We start from the raw sequence: 14220 nt of genomic DNA on the forward strand, positions 1-14220 counted from the left end.
CCCGGCCCGGGCAGCCCCGGGCGGGGAGCTCCCGCCTCTCGGGTGCCTGCTGCGCGCGGCAGCAGCTCCGCCCGCGGCCGGCGAAACTTGATGCGCTTAACCCCGCCGGCTTGCTTGGCGTTCGGCGGGGCGCGCTGGTCGGAAATTAACAATTTCCTGCTTAAAATAACACCCCCCCCCTCCCCCGTCCCCTTCTCCGTGTGAGAATCCCAGTGCCCGGTGCCTGTGGAGCAGTCGGGAAGCGGCGCCCGGGCCGCCCTGGTTCCCGACGCGCTGTCCCCGCCGGGGACGCGGAGGGGACCGGCCGAACCGAGCGGCGTGCGGAAAGGCCCCCGTTGCTGTGGGAAATCCCAGGAATGGCCGATCCGGTGGGGCCTGCCCGGGGTGTTGGGGTTGTTTCGTTGTTGTTGGGGTTTTTGTTGTTGTTGTTGTTCTTTTTAACTGCCCGAAAGGAGCCGGAGCGGTGGTTGCCGCCCCCTTCCCTTTGTTGCTGGCTCCAGTTCTTTGTTCAGCCTAAAGGGGAAAGAGGCCCCGGTTAGGGAGAGTTTTGGTGAAGCTGCGATCTGGCTTCTCCCGGGAAAGAGGGGCTGCTTCTTCCCTCGCTTCAAGGAAGGTCCCGCCGATAGTTAGGAAGTTTTCTCACTGCAGTTTTACTTTTCATTAATCTATGTTTTWAAAAAATTCAGGTAATTATAGTTTACTAGATAACCACATCTTCAGTTTTGCTATGACCCCTTGACTTTTGTACTCAGCGTTAGTGTCAACTTCTTTTAACTGAGTACTTGAAACAGCCATAAAACAGTGGAGAAGGGGGAGAAACTGGGAAAGAGAAGTTTCGAGGTGGCAGGACCGTGGTGACTTCCAGGCAGCTGTAACTAATATCTTGCTTCAATATGTAGACTACAATGAGAACGGTTACTAGTAAGCTAGAGAAAGGAATATCTGTAGTGAGAGCGATTTAGAAAATGCACTAGAAATAGTAACAGAAAAAAATAACAGCATTGGGATGTTTCTGATGCCTTCTTTTTTTTTTCTCCCTACCAAAGCAAATAGTTACTTTGTGCTTCTCTCAAAACTGTTCATTTGGTTATTGGAACGAAATGTAGACTTACTACATCTGGTAAATGTTTTTAATGCTAATTTATGCCTCATTTGAAAATTCAGAGTATTTTGGTTTTCCRGCAAAGTCTTGAATCACTTTTTCTTTTGGGGGGAGGGGGAGGAGGTGGGGAGAGGAGAGGGAGGGCAGTGTTTAAAGCTTTAAATAACCGTAACCAAAAGGTACACAAATACACTGCCATATGAATTGCCTATTTCTTGTATATCCTGGGATGAAATAATGACCATTCATCACAGCTGTTCCTTCTTGCAGACCCTCACCCAGTTTCTTGAAAGTATTCTCCCAGAAGTATTGACAAGTTCTGAAAATAAATACGTATATAATTTAAGATGCCCTCCATGATTTTAGTGATAGCTCAGTGTGGTCAACATCTGAAATTATATTTTCAAATTGCTTTGTTACGTGTTAGTGAAGTGCAATTAACATTTGCTAGTCAAAAATATCTTAGTAGCCTTTATTTTGTACCCAGAACCAATAAGCTTATGGTAGAAGGAGCTTGATTTCACTTTCTGTAGTTTGTATGACTGGTCAACCACATCCTGTTTGCAGAATTTCCATTGTCAGTGATCACTTTCAGGTCAGGAATTTTATTTAAGTTTGAACCAATATGCTATGGGAAGAGCTAAAAATGTGCAACGTAAGTTTTAGTGGTTCCCTCATATGAAAGTTTTTGAAGAAGTGTTCTGATCATCTTTGTATAGCGTATATATACATCTTTGTATATATATACACACACACAYATATATATATACACACAATATATACAATGTATGTATACTCACATATATATTGCTTAGTAATGGGTGTTGCTCACACTGCAAAGAAGCGTGCTAGATATAGCAGGATATTGTAGCTTTTATTTTGGCCTTCTACTGTGTGTCTTCATTTTGTTACTGTGGTCTCCTAGTTTGTGACTTGGGCATGGGCCCTTCCAGAACAGGCAACTGTAAGACAGGTGTCTGTAGCTRCCAAGCGGATCCCACATCTTTTCCAAGTCCATGTTCCCACGCAGCAAAGCCTAGTTCTATAGCTCTGTGCCCCAGCTAGCGTGGTTGCAGTTAATTCAATGCCAGTGCACTAAGCAATATTGCTTAGCTTACTTGTGTCTTGCATAATTTAATGTGGGTGTTCAATAAGGCCTACCCTCATAAAATTTTCAAGACGTCTGCATCAGAATGTGATTGGTTCCACCCATAAAGGTGAGACTAAACCTGTATTAATAGGGTAATGTGCTACTATATTCAAATGCTCTTTCAGTACTTCTAGTTTGTTCAATTTATCTGCTGATGTAAACTTTGTAACTGAAGGGTATTTCACAGAAATTTGCTAGTGCTTTGTGTGTTGACTTCTCAATACTGTAGTGATGTTAACCTCCTGCTCTGGATTCAGTGTCAGAACTTTGCTGGTCTTCAGTAGCCAACTTAATTTTAAAAACAAAGCACCTCTTCCCTCCTCCCACCTCCCTGCGCAAGCCCTGGAGGCCCGTGCAGTACATGGGTTTTTGATGAACTGATGAGGTGTCAATGACCTTTCTCTAGACTGAATGTTTTAAATGAATTCATCCATTAGTATTACAGAAGTCAATCCAAATGTAAATAATACTTTTTTTTTTTTTCTTTTCTGTGGTTTGCATTCTAGTAGCAAAGTTTTTACAGTTGCATGCAGTTTATTTGTATCAAAGTTGGAACATAAACATGATATTTAATGTCATATCACGCATCTTTGTTCAAACCCTACAAGACTTGTTTTGTAGTCAGTAAGGATGTTTTCATTTCTATATAAATCTTACTGAAGAGAGACTCTGATGTGGTTTTCAGGGACAAAGCTGCTTTTGTTAGTCTTTCTTTGAAAACACGTAGCTGAAGCTTCTTCAGACATGTGCCTTTGTCTGTTTTTCTGCATTTTGGGATATTGAACACCCACAGACCTAGCYGAATGCCCTAAAAGAGAAGCGAGTGTCTAACACTTAACTTCAAGAAATGAATTGCATTAATTTATTTTTATTAATACTTGCYAATACTGGATAACTACCCACAGAGTTTAGGAGAAGTAGCTCCTTGAATTGAATTTACAATTCAAATTTATTTTTCTAATATATGTACTTTAATGTATTTTAATCTGCATATGACTGTGCATAATAACTTGCCATTTTGGTTATTTAAAGATGTGATGTAATGTTTAATGATATATTGTGATCAATGCAGGGCAGTAATTAGTCCCCAAATTGAACAGACACTTGGTTTATTTTGGCTTTAGTTAAGGTTTCCCAACTTCTTGGGAGATTATGCTGTTGCTTCTCAATGGGTACCTTTGATATAAGAAAGTAAATTTTGKTATTCAAAGTCCTACTGTGGCAGATTAATAGATTTGACTGTTTTTTACACATACTACATTTTGTGTTTTTTCTCCTCTTCTTCCTTCAGTTGTATTCTTTTCTTTTGTGCTTCCTATATGCTCTCACACTAGCGGGTAATGTGAGGTCTGCTCGCCGCYCTTCTCGTTTTACCTTGGCGCTTGATACCAGAATTGTCAGTGCTCTCGTGGTAACTGCAGTGCTTGTGCACTTGGTCCAGCTGTATCCATTTCTCATATATACACATGGTAGAGCTGGAGCGAATCTGTCAGTGACCACAGAGGGKTTTTTTTAGCTCTGCCAATGTATGGGAGGGTTTCTTTCACACGCCTCCATTCATCCGTCCATGCAGATGCGTGTATACACAAACCTGCAAGTGCAAGTTCTAGATCCACTTTACTATTTTTCGCTCTTTTCAAAGGATTGTGAAAGTTCTTTCTTAAACTACACATGTAGAAGGTACTGTTTTATAAAGARCTCAGTGGAAAAAATGCTGAGGGCCTTGGTAGTGGGCCGTAAGGGGTTGTACTCTCTTGATCCTTTAGCTCTCAGCCTGGATATTGTGACCAAAAAGCAGGGCTGGTCAGCGTCAAAATAAGGAAGTGCCAGACTTTGGGCCCTAATAACTGGCATGAAGTGCTAAACTTCCATTTAAATGCCTAAATTAAGAGACGGTCCAGATATTCCAGAGTTCTTAATGTAATAAAACAATGCTAACCTCCCCCCTCCCCCGCCATACCTGTCCCTGTCTTCCTACTGTGATGGTGGGATAGTTAATAGCAAAGTGTTGAGCATTTAATTAGACATACTAATTTTGTATCATGTTAGATTATATCTCCTTTCTCAAATATCCTTGCTTGCCACTTCAAAGATTAAAATTCAGGTTTTGGAATGCTCCAAGACATCCTGCCCCACTGTAATACTGTTTGCCTTTCGTGTYGGTGATGATGCTAACATTTGGAGCCTGTCTTGTTCCCTCCTCCTTTCTGAACTAGAAACTGGTCTGCAGCATTGCTCCTTCTTTTCATTTACTACCAAAATTTGCAAAATAGTAGAAAAAAAGTAAAAATTTAATGAAACCAAAGTTCATTTTTCCTACCCAGAAAGCTGTTCATAGAGAAAAGAGTAACAATAGCAAAGATGAATTTTGAAATTCTCTAATGGAAGCCCATTGACAGCTGAGAATACATATTTTTGGAACTATGAAGAAGTCTAAAAAGTGAACTGCCTGTTTTATTTTAAATGATTTTGAGTTTTGGGAATATCAGTGATCAGGGTAGAGGCAGGTGCCTTCTAACAATGCCTGTGCTGAGGAAAAAAAACGTGGTAGCCCAGTTAGTAGCCATTCTTCTTTTCTTACAAATCAGTGTCAAATTTGTCCCCATTGTTGGTGAGATAAAATGGGTTACCAGATTTTCCAAATTTATATGTGTCCRTAGCAGCAGGTGGCCAAGGAATGTTTGTGCAAGTGGTTACAGCGATGGGTGTGAAGACTTAGAGACTCATGGAGTGGAACTGCTAGGATTAGTTAAGGGCAGGTGGAGGATGACATTTTCTTAAAATCATCTTTTACAAAACAGAAGATGTTACTGCAGCCTCTGGTATAAGGGAACAGCTATGTCATCAGTAGTCTCTGTCTCCAGTTTTGTTTCCTGTTATTGTATCCTTCAGGTCTAGCACACTGTTTTCTTCATTCTTCATCTTGTAGACATGTTTGTTTCCATACAGCCCTCTCTACTTCTGATGTAAAGGTCTTATTTTGGCCTTTTTTTTTCCCCTCTGCATCTGATATACAGCCTTTTTATGTAGTCTTTTTGAGATGGATGGTAGACCATTAGTTCCTTCTAGAATTATCTTGCTATTCCTCGGGGAATGACTTCTCAATGGTAATGAAAAGATGTTTTATACTATGAGTAACTGTTAATTTGTATCATATTTATAGGTGATATTGGAAACTATTACTATGGACAAGGGCATCCAATGAAACCTCATAGGATCCGAATGACTCACAACTTGCTGCTAAATTATGGCTTGTACAGAAAAATGGAAATTTATGTGAGTATAAATAATAGAATTTCCACTGAAACATTCAACATCATTTTTAAAAGYTTCAGCCATTCTCACACAAATAAGTGGGCAGAAATGGGAAATACTTGCCTAGCACTAAAAAACTCAGTCTCTGTTTTTTCCATACCCTCCTTCATTTAGAATTTTTTACAGAGCTCTCTTTAAGTGAAGCCATACTTTTTACCTGGTGAGAACTACATGTTGTTGTCCTTATCTTGAAGTGAGGTAGAGACTTAAAATTGTATATTTATGGTAAGGGGGAATGGGGAAACCCCTTATGGTAACAACAAAGAATTTAGCCTGTTTCATACGAACTAGAGGGTCACCTCCTTTTTTACACAAAATAGCTCTAATAGTGGTTTAATTTTTCTACTCTTTGAAGCAGATTAGATTTCTTTTAACTTTTATATCTGTTTTAGCCAACTGTTAGCTGCATTTGCAGCAGCACTCTGATTGTTTTTTTAACTTGCTTTTGTTGTCAGCGACCCCACAAAGCAACTGCTGAAGAAATGACCAAGTACCACAGTGATGAATACATCAAATTTCTCCGATCAATAAGGCCTGACAATATGTCCGAGTACAGCAAGCAGATGCAGAGATGTAAGTGTMCACATTAGACTAAATCTGCATACATCTATGGTTAACATTGGTTAAGTATTCAGCAGTGTTAAGGTATGCACAGTGGTCTAATGATGAGGTAGGATTAAAGGAATACTGTAGCAAGACTTATTTGTGCCTTTCTTTAGCTGCAGTAACCTGTGAGCTATGAGCCCATTAAAAGCAGCCATACTGGCAGAAGTACTCTTTTAGATTCATAGAACAATTTTTCTCTCCCTTTCGGATACTGTATTTTGGAAGTGAAATAATACTAACTCAGGGCTTAATGCAGCAGATTATGTTTCAGTTGTGAAGTGTATGGAGAAGTGTGGTAGGAATCTTTCCCGGTGCAAAATCGTTCTGAAAATGAAAACCCCTATTTAAAACATGGAAATGTCAGTGTGTGTGAAAATGCATTCGAGTTGAGAAATGTGTTCTCATTGAGAATTGTAATTTACTTATTTCTGTTGGAGAGAGATAGGAAAAGTTACATTATTCACTAGTCACTTTTCTCTTAATTTATGTCTTTAATTTTAGAAATAGTTTCAACGTGGCGTTAAGAACATATTTTAATAGCTATTGCATACTGTTAATATGCATTATTCTGTCTTTATGATGCCTTATTCCCCAAAAATTATTTTTCCAAGCAATTGTTCATTTAACACAACCAATGAAATTTGAAAATTAACTAGTTAACTCATTAATGAGGAAATAAGGCATTCTGTGGAAACTTTAAAAATACATACTTATATTTTGAGGTCTTTGTAGATGATAAGCGCTCACTAGCAATTGAGTTTTGTTATTAGGAGTACAGACATGTTTACATTAGTTTCAATGTTTAAACTTTAGGGTGACAAAAATAAAAAAATGAAAATACCAAACAAGTTATACTTCAGAAAGAGTTATCCATGTGTATAATAATACTGTTTGTATGGTGTTTTTGAGAAGTTGTATCTTTCTTTCTCAGTTAATGTTGGAGAAGATTGTCCTGTATTTGATGGCCTGTTCGAGTTTTGTCAGCTGTCAACTGGAGGCTCTGTTGGTAAGTATAGGTTGTCTGCCAGGTATTTTGTAGCTTTATTATGTTTATGTCAGCAACTTAAAACTTTGATAGCGGTATTTAAAAGTGAAGCAATTATTGCTTTTTTTTTTCCTTTTTAAAGAAATATAATACTCATCAGTTATTCAACGACCTGTATTTCAGAACTCGTATGAGATCAGCTCTTTGAGTGGGAGTTCCAATCATTTAAAGCAAAAGATACCACTTCCTGTTACAAAGTTAAAGCCTTTCAGAGGTTTCTAACTGCGTTTTTTTTTTATTTCTGTGTTTTCTTTTTACAGCTGGGGCGGTAAAATTAAACAGACAACAGACAGATATGGCTGTTAATTGGGCTGGAGGACTTCATCATGCCAAGAAGTCAGAGGCATCTGGTTTCTGTTATGTCAATGATATTGTGCTTGCTATCCTTGAGTTACTGAAGTAAGTTTATAATGGAAACAGGATAAAAACTGCAGAAAGTATAAAACTCAAGTATTTAAGTGTTTGAAGATAACTGATCGTAATTAAATATGTCAAGAGTTTTCTTAGCCTGTGCTTAACTTGTAGAATGTTAGTTAATAAAAGCAATACTCTGCCAAATCTGGCATCAGGAAGAAACATAAGCTAAAATACAGGCAAGTTGGAAAGATAACTAAGAGGAGATAGGTTTGAAACAGTTCTTTTTAATTATTTGTTTTAAATGTGTCTTTACATAGAGGGAGTAAGCTTCTGCATCTTGCTACTACAGGAAGCTGAGTGAGGCAGACAGCAACAACAGGTTCAAAAAAGAGATCAGATATAATCATGGATAAGAGATCCATAAATGGATATTAAAAGGATGAAGTAGAGATGCACCATCTTAAATCCCTGATGCAGTAACTGTAGAAGGTGGGGAGCACAAGGGTAAAAAAAAAAAAATCGGAAATTTGATAGACTTGCATGTTTTCTGTCAACAGCATTTTGTGTTTCTACTTGTTGAGACAAAATTCTGGGTTAGATCGCTAGTTTGACCCCCGAGGATAATCATTATGTTCTTTAACTTTATGCATACTGCAGGGAGAAATTGAAGATTTTGCAAGAACATATTTCTGCTTCAGTGCAGTCTGAATGTAAGATTGGCTAACCAATAGAATGTGCTCTATCTGATTAAAAATGATAAAATTCTGAGTGTTTTTATATGCAAATTTCTACAATTAAGGATATTATCACTGTTTATACCTGTACACTCGTTGGTTTTCTCAGTCAGCCAGTTTACTACTTTTGTTTAGTAACAGTGTCTCAAAAGATAGGAATGTTTAGGGAAAATGATACATTGAGCTTCCCTGGATTGTTCAATACAATACCTCTCAAACGGCTATCGATTCTATTTAATATTCTATATTCTGTTTGATGCCTCTTGAACAGGATATTATCTGAAAGTTCTAGTATTTGAAGTATTAAGCAGTAGTGCAATAATATCTTGCTATTAGAAAATGTAATGCACTGGGAAATAAGAATATAAAATCTTTACAAATTGCAGAAGTAAAGAAAAAAGTTGTTGGAAAGTTAGGTATTAAAGTAGTAGTTCTTTGTGGGCTTGTGGAGTATGGGTTATATCTGCTACTGGCTCTATGATATTTGAAGAATTCTTGAGAGTTGTGCATTGTAGAAGATACAGAATGGATCAGTAATAGTTGAGGAGACAGAAAGCTATGCCCTTTGAAGGGGCTGAATTCAGCAGGTCTGAAGAACAAAGTGGTTTGAAAAGGAAAACAAGGTATAACCACTGATCAGTCAGGCACATGGATTCAGTATTGAATACGTTATGTATTTAAATTACTTGATTATATTTTTTCTCCAAAGTATTTTTTATCCAAACTATAATGAGAATTTTGATAGAATACCAGGACTTTATTAAAAATTATCAAAGTGATTTGTAATATGATATTTTGCTGCTTTTTGTTATTTTCTGTTTCTTGTTAGATGTCAGCATATTAGCACCTTACAAGATAGTGATGACTTCTCTTACGCATTTTCTTTTCAGGTATCACCAAAGAGTGTTATATATTGATATTGATATCCATCATGGTGATGGTGTTGAAGAAGCATTTTATACCACAGATCGTGTCATGACAGTATCATTCCATAAGTATGGTGAATATTTTCCAGGCACAGGGGACCTTAGGGTAAGGCTAAATGTGAAATTTCGTTAGATAGTAAATTCCTTCATGTTCTTTCCTTGCAGATATTCTAGTACTTGTTAAAATAGTTACAATATAGCTGTAGCTACAGTCCAGTAACAATATATCCCAATATATTTTAAGAAAATTATGCATTAATATTGAGTGATAGATTTGCTGAGAAACCTTAGAAGAAATACAGAACACTTAGAAGTAAATTACTCGCTTCATGAGCTTAATCAACACCTTGCCTTCTATTTAGATTATCTGAAAGTTTACTTCAAATATTTAATTAATTTAGCTCACTGGATTTTGGAAACTTCTCTAGGAAGATGTTATACTATGTAAGAAAAGCTTCAACTTAATATAGTGAAAAGTAGCTGTTTGGAGAGGGTAAGATTTATTTCAAATATTGGAATAACTTTATGCACTAAAATTTTAGTGGTCACAAATATTCACTTGCAATGTGAATGTAATGTATTATAGAATGCTTTATATTTCCTGGCCCCCTCTTAAAATATTTCTTACATTGTAACGTTAATATTCTGCATTTTCATGAAGGGTGAAAGATGTCAGTGTGCCCCCCGGGTGACTGTGCTAAACCAAACAGCTAACTTGAGATAGGAAACAGTGGGCTATGAAAAATTACCGTCAAAATGACATAGAATCAGTGACAAAGCTGAGAACAGAAAAAAAAAATTCCTGGCTCTTCATGTTTGTTTTAAGTTAGTCATTACTCTTGTTAGGTTTTAGGCCTTTAAAATGGGAAATTATCCCACTTACAATTTTAGAGAAATTTGAACTGTTAAGATTAATATGTTCTTAACTTAAAATTCTAATATGTAATCCCTTTGATCTCAGGCTTTCCCCAAATAAGTCATTTTCCTGATCATGTTAGCAACTTCATTATATAATTAGTCATTTAAAAATAAAAATGAGACACTTATAAAAAGCTGAAGACCCACAAAAAAGTTGTGTTGGGAAAGAACCAACCATCCTAAATTGATTTAAGACATCCTAAATTGATTTAAGAGATGTAGATACTGATTTCTACCAATTTCCCCAGAAATTTGTGCTTGTGATACCCAGAGGATACTGCAGTAAATGAAAGTTGAGATCTAAGTCAGTGGGGTGCTAAGTGTTTATTTCAGTTTGGTTATTGGAGCTGAACATTATCATGTTTGATTCTGTTAAACTCCTTTCTAAATTGATTTAGGTAGAAATTGGATTGGGGATTGTTTTAATGGGTGAGTGATTTAACTCTGCTGGCCACAAGGTGGTACTGTTGTTTCAAACAAAACACCAGCTGCTTAAACCAGGATGTTTATAGTGACAAGCAGTTGTTGTTGAATTTGGCTAGATTTTTTTTAGGAGTTAGATATCTTGGCTTTTTAGAAACAGCACTTCCCGTTGACAGAGGGGTTTGTGGACTCTTCACCTCGCCACACCCAGACCAAAGAAATTTAAAGATACACAGTTGAAATAAATAGAGGAACATTGCACGTTACTGGGATTCTGGGTTTTTTTTTTAACCATAGAGTCAGTGACAAGAAGCAACTCAGACATGGTAACGTTTATTCCATGCTGCTGTGTTTGTTGTTAGCTAGTATTTCGAAATGAACGTTGTGTTCAGACTTCAGCAGGTTTTATTGTGACTGTTGCATCCTATAGAAAGAGAACATTGACTTTCCTTTATGTCCTTACAGAGGTAATTGAACGAAGGAACTAATAGTCTAGAAAGAGCTAATATTCGTGCTGCTGTTTCTGCTCGACTTGATCCGTCCTCCTTAGTTATTTTCATCGACTTTGACAGTCAAATCTTTGCTGTTGTCAATGAGGTCCACTCAAACTTCTCTCTGTATTTTTTTTTTTGTTGTAGTTGATCTAGTTTGCCGATCAGATTATGATTTTACCTGCTTGATATAGGCATAAATCATTTATCAGTTGGTAATTTCACATGATTCCAACTCCCTCAGTTTATCTGGTTTTCAGGAAGTTTGTCTAGATCAGCTGCTTTTTGTCTGTTTTCTACTGAATATATAGTGCTGTCTGGATACTCCAGTATCCTTAGTAAGTTGATGACTTTCTATATATCATGGACAACAGCCACACTAATCTTGTTTGATTTATGCCCTCGCAGGTCAGTGGAGATTCTATCTGTAATACAGAGTTACATTCTGTGACCTTTGAAGAACAGGCAGCTACCAGATACAGATACTGGTTACAAAAAGCACACACCCAGCAGTAGCTCCAGCAGAGGAGCGTATATTCTGTTTAATGGAAAACTGTATGAACTTTTGGCTTTGTTATGTTTCAGATTGATGAGGACTAACAGGTGATTTACTTTTAGAAAACAAGGCACTATCATCTCCAAACAGTTAGTGTCCAAAAGCACAGATAGTTCAATATAGGAGCATGTCATGTAGATGTGGGAGTTTAGTGGGTCTTCAGTGTTGCTAATTCTGCTATTCTAAAAAATATTAATGCTTTGCTAGAAGAGTATGAGGATCTAATACTGTATTCATATTGCATACACACACCAAATTTTTATTTAAAAAAAAAAAAAAAAAAGGAAGGAAGGAAAACAAATATGGTTGCATGGTCGCCAGAAATGATGAATTACTGCTGAAGAGGCTTTGTTTAAAAAGAGGCGGGGGGAAGAGTCTGTCACTATTTCAACTGCTAGTGTGAGAAGTTTAGTATTTGTATTGCTGGATCATCCTGCTGGAAACTTGTACTTTCAAGGGTGTTGGGCCTGGTCTATGTGCCCTGACTGCAGAGTTGCCATTTGATAATAAGTTAAAGCCAAACTGGATTAGATCTTCCCCACTGTTCCTTTTTTAGCGGACAACAACCGAGTTGTGAACTGTATCCGTTCCTTTTTCTCACTTGGTGACGAGCCAAAGGGAGGAAGTAGAGAGGTGTGGCATTGAAACAGATATGGAAGGAGTCAGGGTTAATTCAGTCTTTTTTTTTTTTTTTTTTTTTTTTTTGACAAAGATTTTTTTCTTATAATGCATATGTTGTCCAGGAAAGCCAGTAGGATAGACTGCTACGGTTCCTGCATTGTCACCTGATGGAACTGAGAATAATCTGCAAGTTCAGTTTTCTATTTTAAAAGTTTCAGTTTCTCTAATGACATCTAAAAGTGATCTGATTGTTTTTCTTTTCTCCTTTTTGTTACAACCAGTCCCTTTCTCCAGTGTTTGAGGGGGAGAATAGTTTTAAAGATTCTCATAAATCTTAGTCTTCTATACAGTATCAAAAACACGCATCTCACCTTGATCTTACCAGTTTCTGCCTTTTTTTTTTTTTTTTTTTTTTTTTTTTTTTTTTTTTGCTTGCCTACTTTTTGGGCTAAAAAAATTTGGGATCAATTATGCTTTGTTTTAAATCTTCAAATTCAACAATCAATTGTACTTTCTGCAAATTTAGTGTGGACATAAAATGGAACTTCAAAATGATTGTATGGGAGAATATTGAATCAAGTAAGATACTTTCTATCCTTTCCCCACATGGACATGAGTAATGATACAGAATAGCTCAAAAGAATTTTATAGATTCTTGATCTTGTGRTATTGTTATGTCCGTCTTCATTTCTGATAATGCATTTGTCATTTTTGCTTATAGGACATTGGTGCTGGAAAAGGCAAATACTATGCTGTCAATTTTCCAATGAGGGATGGTATAGATGATGAATCATATGGACAAATATTTAAACCAGTGAGTTTGTTGTGGATGTTTTTGCTTTTACTCTCTGGAAGACTACTGGTTTCATTTTGTGGTCAAAWTAATGATTTGTTCTTTTATATACATTATAGATTATATCCAAAGTAATGGAGATGTATCAGCCTAGTGCTGTGGTACTACAGTGTGGAGCAGATTCATTGTCTGGTGACAGACTGGGATGCTTTAATCTTACTGTTAAAGGTAAGCAGAAGAAATGCTGATGTGCTTTTTGTTTGTAACTTCTWGTTTGAGACACACCTTTGATCATTGCTGTGCAGGATACAGGAAGAGCCAGAAGAAATTCAAAGGTTGCCTTTTTTCTTGCTGTCATATAAAAAACTAAGGATTTAACTTTTCCATGTTATTTATAGCCACTTGGATGAGTTGTCTTTTTTATGTGCTCAGGCTTTCCATACTTTTAAGCAATGTTCTGAAATGCCAGGATGACAATAGTGATGGTACTGTGATGGGCTAGTGGTAAAATKAATGAGTTTAACATTAATTAACAGCTAATATTGACATGAGAATGGTAATTGCATTGTTAAATTTGTACTGATGTTTATTACAATGAGCTTTATATTAGTATTTTTAGTTATTTTTATAGAAGTTGATTGATTTTACTTTTGGTTACAATTTTTGAACAAAGAAGAACATTCTCAAAACTGGGAAGAGGTGTCTAGCCAACACTCTAAGACTTTAAGTGATACGCTGTTAAATATATGTTGCACTGCTCTTAATCCATGAATCCAACTTGTCTGAATCATTCATTTTTTCTCTTAGTTTTTTACTTTTTTAAACTTGACAATTACGAGTTTTTGTAGGCAGAAAGATTCAGTATAGTATCTGTTAGGTGTTTCAGGGTTCTTTTCCTGTTTTCTAAAGCTACTCGAAAAGGCAGAGCTGCTTTGCCCGCTGAAGTATGGTTACAGTTCAGGTTTTCTTGTCCTGCATATTTTGGAGATGAGAGCTTCTGCCTCTTGTGCTAATGCCTCTCATTAGTACAAGAGCTTCCTGGACTGTTTGCTGTCTTGGCACTCTGTAAGCAGGGCTTAGCAACCTCTAATACAGGTCTGAATGTGGAAGTAGGAAGGGTCAACTCCTGGTGAGCTTTTTTTGCTTCTTCCCACTTTACATTTAACTGAAACTGTATATAGAC

The 14220-nt window shown here is 37.0% G+C and overlaps 1 protein-coding gene across 1 annotated transcript in view; it reads left to right on the forward strand.

Moving 5' to 3' along the window:
* The first annotated feature begins 5420 nt into the window (after positions 1 to 5420).
* LOC112949373 (histone deacetylase 2) overlaps positions 5421 to 14220 on the forward strand; it is an 18014-nt gene continuing 9214 nt past the window's right edge. The window contains exons 1-7 of the mRNA XM_026041765.1: positions 5421 to 5528; positions 6023 to 6140; positions 7105 to 7179; positions 7479 to 7617; positions 9200 to 9341; positions 12966 to 13058; positions 13157 to 13265. Coding sequence (XP_025897550.1) covers positions 5454 to 5528; positions 6023 to 6140; positions 7105 to 7179; positions 7479 to 7617; positions 9200 to 9341; positions 12966 to 13058; positions 13157 to 13265 — 751 coding nt within the window. The 5' untranslated portion in view covers positions 5421 to 5453. The remainder of the gene's footprint in view (positions 5529 to 6022; positions 6141 to 7104; positions 7180 to 7478; positions 7618 to 9199; positions 9342 to 12965; positions 13059 to 13156; positions 13266 to 14220) is intronic.

Source organism: Nothoprocta perdicaria, unplaced genomic scaffold (assembly GCF_003342845.1).
Source record: "Nothoprocta perdicaria isolate Ctin4 unplaced genomic scaffold, notPer1 scaffold_293, whole genome shotgun sequence".
NCBI lineage: Eukaryota > Metazoa > Chordata > Aves > Tinamiformes > Tinamidae > Nothoprocta > Nothoprocta perdicaria.